We start from the raw sequence: 10,353 nt of genomic DNA on the forward strand, positions 1-10,353 counted from the left end.
CAAACATACAAATTGTGTTTGACAGCATGGAGATGCAGCAAGGATGTGCGGAGACAGGCCACCACAGGTATGAGAATGAGGAACTCCATATTCAGAAACCGGCAAACCGGTGCATTAAGTTATGTTTCAGGGCAGAAACTATATGTTCCCAAATTTATCTTCACCTCAGACTGCTAGGGCGGACATAGGGAAAGGGGATTCACTGGGCACGAAGGGAGTACTTAATCAGCTCCTTGTTCAAAGATTTCTCCCACAAAGTTTCTCTCTGGCAGGCTCGAAAACTAGAAGTCTGGCCAAGAATAAAAGCAGCCTGAGGGAAAAGACAACCCAAGAAGAAATTGGCATGCAAGTGGGTGGACTAACTTCTCTGCTACCAACAACCTTACCGCACACATGAATTAACAGAGAAGTTATACACTGTGCAAATTTGTATGCATCCAACTTCAGTTCCAAATACTAGAGGAAAGGAAGAGGAAAAACCAATCCATCAGGAGTACAGAAAGAGGGAAGCAAGGAAGGAGCTAATACATGCTGAAGTGAAAGCATTCCACCGTGGATGTCAAAGCATTTCAACAATTGCCACTAACACATATAATGGTCAAAGGGAGAGGGAGAGAAAAGAAGAACCCCCTAGTATGAATAGGCCAAGACTGGTACCATTCAAACCTACACAGGGTGGCATTAATGCCATGCTTTGATGGACGGGCCAGTCAAAAGCCCATCCCTTAAGAGTATACAAAGTTAGCTGGAGTTTCCTCCTCCTTCCAGCTACTTGGTTAAAGTGTAAGTGGACCAATCCAGGCTGGAATTCTCAGGAGAGTCAAGGTTGACTGCAAGGTTCTACTTTGGCAAAATGATGTAGTAGCTGGATTTGCTAAGCCCTCTCCAGGTGTAACAGCTTACCAATCAAACAATATTTCTGGATTCTGCTACTCCAAACTGCTTAAAAGCAGGAACAATTGTGCCTATTCTCCAGAGTTATCAGAGGCAGAGAGTCAAATTCCTGATTTTTCAAGCCTGGGAAGCCATATTAAAACCTTACCAGCAAAGGCTAAAAAGCTGTTTGGTGCTGGCACTGTTTCTGCCCAAGTAACCTCCTATTCAACAAGCCTAGCAAATCCTTAAAGTAAACACCATTATTAAAATTAACAATCCAAAATCCTATGTTGCGAAATTCATTAATCTTTGGGTGGTGTACTGGACTACACTGCAATTAGCAATACAACCCCACCTATCATTTCACTGAGAAAATTTCTAAAGGAATGTGAAGAACTACTATTCATAAAAAAAACTGTATTAAACTTGCATTCACAGTTTAAAATTTAAACAATGGCTGCTTTGAAGTATCATTGCAGTGCCAGACAAAAGGAATTATTCGTTCTCAACACATTACTATAAAGAAAGGGACCAATTGTCCTCAGGCTCTGAAGTTCATCTGCAAGTGCCCTATAACTATGAATCTCTTTTACAACTATGGGTCTTCTCCTCCCACCCCTGAGATTCTATAGAGCCTAGACATTTCCAGAAAACAGTGGGGCGGGAAAAGATTTTCTTAATTCATATCACCAATGAAGAATTAATATTAAACAAACAGAGGAAGAAGGGAAAAAAGAAATTGGGGGAGCTGCAAAAATGCACAACTGCATTAAAAATGCGATATATTGCAGCTGAAAGCAACATGGTTTATATTTTCCCCATTTCTCTTACTGAACTCTCAATGCCTCTCTCTCAACCAGCTCTGTAAGTTACATATGCCACAAGTGTCAGCAATACCCGTCCCCCCTCAGGCCCACTGTGGCATACATTTCCCTATCAAAGAATATTTGGATCATGGATGGGTTAGTCATAACATGATGGCCCCACCTACACAGTGGGTGCATTCACACATCACAGTAAACCATGGATAATGACTCACTGTATACGCAAAGGTCTTGCTTTATTATTTACTCCTTCCTGCTAGCAAACAGGACAGCAAACCATGAAATGTAGCTTAGCATTACATCCTCCCTAGAGACTGTGGTACATTTCAGTCCAGACCAGTGCTTTTTTCCCCAGGGCGTACTCAAGGTTACACAGTACCGGCACCTCTTTTTGTTGTTAAAAAGTGTGGCACTTACTGCAACAACTTCATTATGAGTAAAAGGTAAAGGTAAAGGGACCCCTGACAGTTAAGTCCAGTCGCGAACGACTCTGGGGTTGCGGCACTCATCTTGCTTTACAGGCCGAGGGAGCCGGCGTTTGTCCACTTCCACAGACACTTTTTCCAGCTCACGTGGCCAGCATGACTAAGCTGCTTCTGGCAAAGCCAGAGCAGCGCACAGAAACGCCATTTATCTTCCCGTCGGAGTGGTACCTATTTATCTGCTTGCACTGTGTGCTTTCAAACTGCTAGGTTGGCAGGAGCTGGGACCCAACAACGGGAGCTCACCTCGTCGTGGGGATTTGAACCACCGACCTTTCGATCAGCAAGCCCAAGCAGCACAGTGGTTTAAACCACAGCGCCACCTGCGTTCATTATTGGGGGGGGGGGCGGGACACTGCTCCAGACTATGATCTGAAGCCACGATTCATTCTTAGTTTATCGATGATCATTTATTTGAGTATAACTATTCCCAGTTTGGATGTGATGCTAAGCCAAGGATCATGGTTTGTTGCTCTGACTCACTAGTAAAGGTAAAGGTACCCCTGCCCGTACAGGCCAGTCTTGCCAGACTCTAGGGTTGTGCGCTCATCTCACTCTATAGGCCGGGAGCCAGCGCTGTCCGCAGACACTTCCAGGTCACGTGGCCAGCGTGACAAGCTGCATCTGGCGAGCCAGCGCAGCACACAGAACGCCATTTACTTTCCCGCTGGTAAGTGGTCCCTATTTATCTACTTGCACCCAAAGGTTCTTTCGAACTGCTAGGTTGGCAGGCGCTGGGACCGAACGACAGGAGCGCACCCTGACACGGGGATTCGAACCGCCGACCTTTCGATCAGCAAGTCCTAGGCGCTGAGGCTTTAACCCACAGTGCCACCCGCATCCGCACTAGTAGGGAGGAGCAAAGCAGGAACAATCTTATCATCCAAGGCAAGTCAGTAACCGTGTGTGAATGTTGCTAGTGAGCTATTAATGATATGGTCTGGGTGAAAGACGCTTTTAGAGGAAGCAATATTCTCAACAACTACACCACCTTAAAAAAACACCTCAAAAAGAAAAACTGGTTATTACAAATCCAGTATCTCTGTTTCTTCTTGGCACATTATTCAGCAAAGACTCAGAGCACCTTTAAACAATGTGAAACCAGAGTTAATACTAAAGTCTAACAAAAATATTAAAGGCTGCATGCAACATGGAAAATACCTTAATCGAGTGCTCGAGAGAGAGGGGAATATAATGTGAAAAATCTGAGTGTGTTATATTTATATAAAATGGAAACACACACACACATACACACACACACACACATAAATGAGAGAAAATATCCTAATCCCAGCCATCAGATGCCTCGCCTTTTACAGCAGAGAGGCCTGAAAAAGGGTGTCAGAGGGAACAGGTTCATCACGAGATGAGACGACCATTCAGGTACCCAAGTCTCAAAGCTGTTTACACTACACACCCAACAGATGCAATCCAGGCAAAAGGTAAGTACTGGTTTCAGCAGGGCAAAGTTAACTGCATTCCCTCGTTGAAATCAACAGGACATAAAGATATTTGGACAGAGGTAACCATTTGTAGTTGGATTTATAACTAGAGACTTTCAGTTTCTGTGGAGTTTCGCTTCCCTTTAAAATGTATGGGTAACAAGATAGGACAGTAACTGGTTTGACAAGAAGGAGGGTTAGTCAGACCATAATTTCACAAACTTTGTCCTAGCAAAACTCTCGTCGAGTTAAGGTGGAGGGAATTTAAAGAAAAAGCAGAGACTTGTCCATCTACACATGGGCTGATGAAAGGTTTTCCAACTTTGTTTTAAAGCACAGGCATTAACTTGTGCTATATGGGCAAAACTTCTTCTGCCTCTTGACTCACTGCTCACCAATACGCCCATGAAGGCTGTTTAAGGTTTCAGCAGAGAAACTGCCAGGGACACACAGGCTAGGCTGCTCCTCATGCTTCCTGCAATTTTTGCTGCCCACCCAGGAAAGACTACACAGTTGTGGCCAAGTATGAAAAAGGTAAACAACTTTGTTCCTTGCACCATATCTTTGCCCAGGGCCACAAACCCACCTAGCTGCTAACTGATGCTTTAAAGTTTTACTAACATTTAGCTTTATTTCATTTTATAAGGTAAAGGGACCCCTGACCATTAGGTCCAGTCGTGACCGACTCTGGGGTTGCGGCGCTCATCTCGCTTTACTGGCTTCCGGGTCATGTGGCCAGCATGACTAAGCTGCTTCTGGCGAACCAGAGCAGCACACGGAAACGCTGTTTACCTTCCCGCCAGAGCAGTACCTATTTATCTACTTTCACTTTGACATGCTTTCGAACTGCTAGGTTGGCAGGAGCAGGGACCGAGCAACGGGAGCTTACCCCGTTGCGGGGATTTGAACTGCCGACCTTCTGATCGGCAAGTCCTAGGCTCTGTGGTTTAACCCACAGCACCACCTGCGTGCCTTACCTTGCTTTATTTTATTTTCACAAGGACATTGTGAAGCAGGTTAGATCGAGAGACAGCAGCTGACACAGTAACCCAGTAGAGCTTCATGGCTGAGTGGAGATTTGAACTTGGGACTACTTGATCCTGTTGAGACACTCAGATAAACACTACGCGACTGACAAAATGCCAGTGAAATAAGCTGGGGAGGGTCATATCGACCTCAATACCATCAACTACTATTACACAGTCGCGTAGGAAATCTCCACTTCCTAGACCTATCAGCACAAAAGAACAGACTGGAAAAGAAGGCAAGGAACTACCCCTTCAACTTCAATGTGTAGAAACTTGCTACACATGTACAAGTTGCATACAAATGTAGACATGCCATGGACAAATTCAACAATATTTGGAATTCATTTTTATAAATACCGTATGGTTAAGGTCTGGTTAACATTTGTAACCTTTTAAAATGACATTTTTATATTTATTTTTGGTAATGTATACTTTCTCTTGCTGTTCTGTTTTGTTTTGTACATGGGTACTATTTCTTTTCTTTTCTTCTACTTTTTTGTGTCTGGTCTTACTCTGTACACTTGTATCTTTGTACTTTTTATTTTTCAATAAAGAATATAAAATGTAACCTTATTTATGTATGCCACTACTGCGGCCCATGTTTCGTTAGCCCCAAAATGGAAAACGAGTGAGGTCCCAACTAAAGAAGGATGGCAACTTAAACTGATGGAATATGTGCAGCTTGCAGATCTAACATAAAATAAGAGAACAAGCAGAACATCCGTTTAAAGAAGATTGGAAAATGTTTATTGAAAATATGGGGGGGGGATTGTGTACACTTGAAAACATTGGCAGCATTAAGATAAATTCAACAGGGTAAATAAGTTTTGATGGAAGTAATCATGGAATACTGAATGGTTTAGTTTATATAAAATATGCAGGGATTTATGTTATGCAAAATGAACCATGGAAAGAGAAGGAGGGAAGTCACTGATATTTTAAGGTTGTTTAAATAAATATTATAAATTGTAAAACAGAAAATTTAATTTAAAAATTATATAGAGAGAAAGCATTAAAAAAAAAACTCCCATAGGGCACTGGTGGTTAACCTGTGGAACCTCCAGATGTTGTTGAATTACAACTCTCTTCATCCCAGACCACTGGCCATGTTGTCTGGAGCTAATAGGAGTTGGAGTCCAACAACACCTGGCAAGCCACAGATTAGCCACCCCTGCCCACGCTATCAATTTGATATTATGCAAGAACCACCAAACAAAATGCAGGTACAGTATGATCAAATTCTTTCCATCATGTGTGTAACAGCAAGAATACTGCTGCAGCAAACAGTGAATTTGACTTCAGATGCTTCACAAGTAAATATATAGCTCTACAGAGTTTTGCATTTTACATACAAAAGAAATCCTGACCAAATAAAGGTGGGGAAGCTGTTTCAATGGAGAATGTTAATACACTTGTATAAAAAGATTCCAAAAATGTTATTTTTAAGGCTTTCATCTATACATGGTAGGGATACTATTTTGGCTTGCTTCTATGACTTCCTTAGAAGAAAAGCAAAAGCAAACTTCAGATCTCGTCCAATGCACACACCAAGTGCTTTCCCTACCATATGCCAAACTGCAGCAAAGGAGTACATATTAATTCAGAACTTGACCCAATTCTGTTACTGCCCTACCTAGGTGGATGAATGCTTTGTGCTGTACAAAGAGCACAAATTGAGCCAACACTTAGTGAGAGAGGATTTATTTCCTAGTATATCTAGTGCATGAATGGACCACTGGTAATACCAGGTTCCATTACTGAGCCTCCAGATTTTGATGTTGTATCTCTGTCCAGTTTAACTGTTTGTGCAGCAATGGGGTGCATTTACCAGAGATTGGGAACTTCCCAGTCCACAGGCCAAATACAGTCCACCAGGTCTCTCAGTCTGGCCCCCAGCACTTTCCAGAGGCCCCCTCTCTCTAGATTACGCTGTTCCACCCCACCAACCCACTGCCCCCCATTTCACTTCCTCCACAATCATCCTTGCAAAACATTAAAATGATGGAAGAAAACAGGGCTGTGGTGGAAACAGGCCCAATCTTTGGACTATGCTGGATTCCGACCACCACCCTGCAAAACGCTAAGATCCTCAAACTGAAATGCAATTCTTACAGAACGCAACTCCTGAGCTTTTACTACATGTCCAAGTGTAACTCCCTTCTTGCAAAGTCAACAAGCAAATGAGATGGAGTACGACAGCCATGTCTAGTGAAATTGCCCCAGTTTATGGGACGTGTAAAATTGCTGTGGCTATATTTGTTACAAACCAGCAGAGCTTCACACAGTCCTAGAGAGTGAACGTGCTTTATGCCCCTTTCTAGGCTAAATGTTCATTTCCTGAATGCTTAGTCAATGCCGGGTTGAAAACCAACATATTCATCAACATAGGGAGCTGTTTTGATATTCAATTCTCCAACATTTAAAAAAATAACACCCATGTTTCTCCCTATATTTCAAAATCTGCTGTAAGTTCAAAATTCATCATTTCCTTTGTCACATACTATGCACTAATGCATCTTAAATAGGAATACACCTGCAGAAGTAAGGGGGGAATCTTAATTTCTAAAGGAAAGTTGTTTTTAAAATCACCCCAATAACTAGGTTCATAGATATTTCCCCCCCCCAAACCCAGAAACGTGAGCAAAAAGCTGGCATGTGGGAGAACATCTCATTTCAGCAACCTAGTAAAATGTGCCCACTTTAAGTGCCCACTTGGGTAGCTCAGTTGGTTATACCATAGTGGTGATAACGCCAAGGTTGCAAGTTTGATAATCCTCAGGGTTCCTTCTAACTCTACAATTCTATGAAATAAATGATGATGACCTCAGTGGGGCTATCCACATGTTTAAAAAGATAAAGGTAAAGGACCCCTGACAGTTAAGTCCAGTTGCGGACGACTCTGGGGTTGTGGTGCTCATCTCGCTTTACAGGCTGAGGGAGCCGGCATTTGTCCACAGACAGATTTTCCCAGTCATGTGGCCAGCATGACTAAGCCGCTTCTGGTGCAATGGAACACCGAAACCAGATCAACGCACGGAAATGCCGTTTACCTTCCAGCCGGAGCAGTACCTATTTATCTACTTGCACTTTTTTTGGCATGCTTTCGAACTGCTAGGTTGGCATGAGCTGGGACCGAGAAACGGGAGCTCACCCCGTCGTAGGGATTCGAACCGCCGACCTTCTGATCGGCAAGCCCAAGAGGCTCAGTGGTTTAGACCACAGTGCCACCCGCATCCCTATCCACATGTTTACATAACTGTATTTGTTAAAAAGTAATGTAGAGTATTGGGCAACAAATATATGGCCCTTTAAATTGATCATCGTTTCTCAGATTTGGTAATAGACAGCATTTGTATCATTTGGCTCAGGCACTGCATTTAGAAACCAGTTGCTGGAATTGCTTGTATACAGCCAGTACATTAGAAACCAGTTGCTGGAATTGCTTGTATACAGCCAGTACATTAATCCACATTTTCTGCTTTTCACAAGCATAACAGTGAAGTGTGGTTATTTGTCTCTGCATCCCTTGGTTTGATCTATTCTTCAACCTTTACAGACTTTCTTCTCATAATACATATTTCTTACTCAAAAACACAATGCTTTTTCTGTTGTCAAATCAGAGTACAGAGCGCATATGTCAATTTTGAATAGGTGCATATTTGTAGATGATTCTTCTTCTGAAGAATTACAAGAGGAAACTAGTTAAGGATAAGGTTCCTGCTTCTTCATATTTTGAAGGGAAAATATGTGAATTTTACACACACTGATTCTTCACACATATCATGCTGAAATAAATTAACAATTTGACCTCAAGCATCAGAACATGAGTAATCTCAAGAAGCACTCCATTTTTATATCTAAAACCCTAGTGACAGCTCAGATTTAACAGTAAACCAAGGTGTGGTGTTACAAGCAAGAAAATACTGGAGTTTCGATTTCCCGTGCTCCCTGTTCCCCTTTCTGAGATGCCATTTCTCCAGTTATTTCCTGGTTCTCGGCAATCCAAAATTAGCCATTTTGCCCAAACTGCCCCAAAACTAGTTTGCCCTCAAAGAAGAGAGTGTATCAAACTTGTGTCTTTGTGGGAGTGCTTTTAATCCCGCAGAAATGTCTGCTGATGGAAAGGAAAAAGGGAGTTCACGTTTGCCAATTTCCTCCTCTCCCACTGTAGCCAAAAAATTATACAGAACATGTTAACCGTATATGAAAGTGAAAAATGAGTCTGTAGGTTGACATTTTCATCAAATTACCCTAACTGTGCCAAGATTTGCCTATCCTGGCTAAGAGCCGTGCTGAATATCAATTTAAAGCCATAGCCATATGTGCGGATCCTGCTCCTTATACTGGTACACTAAAGTAGCCTGATGGCAGATAAAAGCAAACACCTTTTTATGGGGCTATTTACTTTGGAATGCTTTATTGCACTTTACCTGCCACTGGCATTTACAGTTTTTTGAAATTTCTCATTTTCAGAAGTCCTGGTCTCCCATGTCTTCTTTATTTAGCAAGTCTATGCCTTCTTCACCACACTACAACTCCCATCATCCATGACTACTTGTCATGCTGATGGAGGCTGATGGAAGTTGGGAATCCAACAACATCTGAAGCACTACAGATACTCAATTCCTGGTCTTAATGATTATGTTCTACACACAAGTAATACATGAATGAGGTTTTTAAAAAAGGGAAACAGAGTATACTTCTCTAACATTTCGAATGCCTACTCTAGACTCCAAAAGCAACAAAGTACACTTATATTATTCCTGTAAGTTCGACATGATAGACCAAACGCTCTGTTAAGTTTCTCAACGTGCTGTTATTAGGAGACACAATCCCAAAGACAAGCAGACCTCCTTACAAATATTTCTGGCGCTATATCCCTGCTGAAGAAGACATTTACAGCTCTTGACCTTTACACAATCTTTTGTGCAATGGCCCAGTGAGGCAGGAAACTATAGACAGACATATCCTGGCTTATCGCAGTATGCAGCCAAGAGAAGAGCTGCACATATATGCAAAAGGCTCGTGAACATTTTGGCTTCTTAAACTGATATATGAATGTCTGGATGTGGCAACTGACTTCTTCCCCAAGCCTAGGTTGGCTGTTATCTTGAAACAGACCTTGCTAGGATTTGATGGGTCTGCATGGCCAGGCACTTGCCAAGGTCCCATGCCCCAGGAAGGTGTCCCGCTGACAAGAGCTCCCTTCTCTTCACCATTGCAATCTGCTTGTCTCTTGCTCTGGCTCAGAGGCCATGAGCAAACAAACAGGAGGAGGAGCTGTCACTCACTACCTACTTGCTCACTGGCTCTGCTTGACAAGCAAGCAGGTAATAGCCAGTGTTAGAAACTCAGATACACAGTGGTACCTCGGGTTAAGTACTTAACTGGTTCCGGAGGTCTGTACTTAACCTGAAACTGTTCTTAACCTGAAGACCACTTTAGCTAATGGTCCTGCTGCTGCTGCGCCGCCGGAGCACGATTTCTGTTCTCATCCTGAAGCAAAGTTCTTAACCTGAGGTACTATTTCTGGGTTAGCGGAGTCTGTAACCTGAAGCGTATGTAACCCGAGGTAACACTCTATAAACTAGGTGCCAAATGGCTCCTTAAACCAAGGTGACAGTCGCCAAAACAGAATGTCTAGTTGACATTTTGGGGTAAGGCAGCTCTAAAGAATCTTATTTTTCAAATGATGGACTGA

The 10,353-nt window shown here is 42.6% G+C and overlaps 1 protein-coding gene across 2 annotated transcripts in view; it reads right to left on the reverse strand.

Annotated features, from left to right (window-relative positions):
- MBOAT2 (membrane bound glycerophospholipid O-acyltransferase 2) overlaps window positions 1-10,353 on the reverse strand; it is a 63,248-nt gene that overhangs the window by 43,831 nt on the left and 9,064 nt on the right. The window contains exon 1 of one of the 2 annotated variants that reach the window (XM_083730458.1): window positions 9,774-9,920. The exons of the other annotated variant lie outside the window; for it this stretch is intronic. Within the exon in view, the coding sequence (XP_083586584.1) occupies window positions 9,774-9,824 (51 nt within the window). The 5' untranslated portion in view covers window positions 9,825-9,920. Of the gene's footprint in view, window positions 1-9,773; window positions 9,921-10,353 lie in introns of those variants that run through there. 2 annotated transcript variants of the gene reach the window in all.

Source organism: Podarcis gaigeae (assembly GCF_964106915.1).
Source record: "Podarcis gaigeae genome assembly, chromosome: 3".
In the NCBI taxonomy this organism is placed as follows: domain Eukaryota; kingdom Metazoa; phylum Chordata; class Lepidosauria; order Squamata; family Lacertidae; genus Podarcis; species Podarcis gaigeae.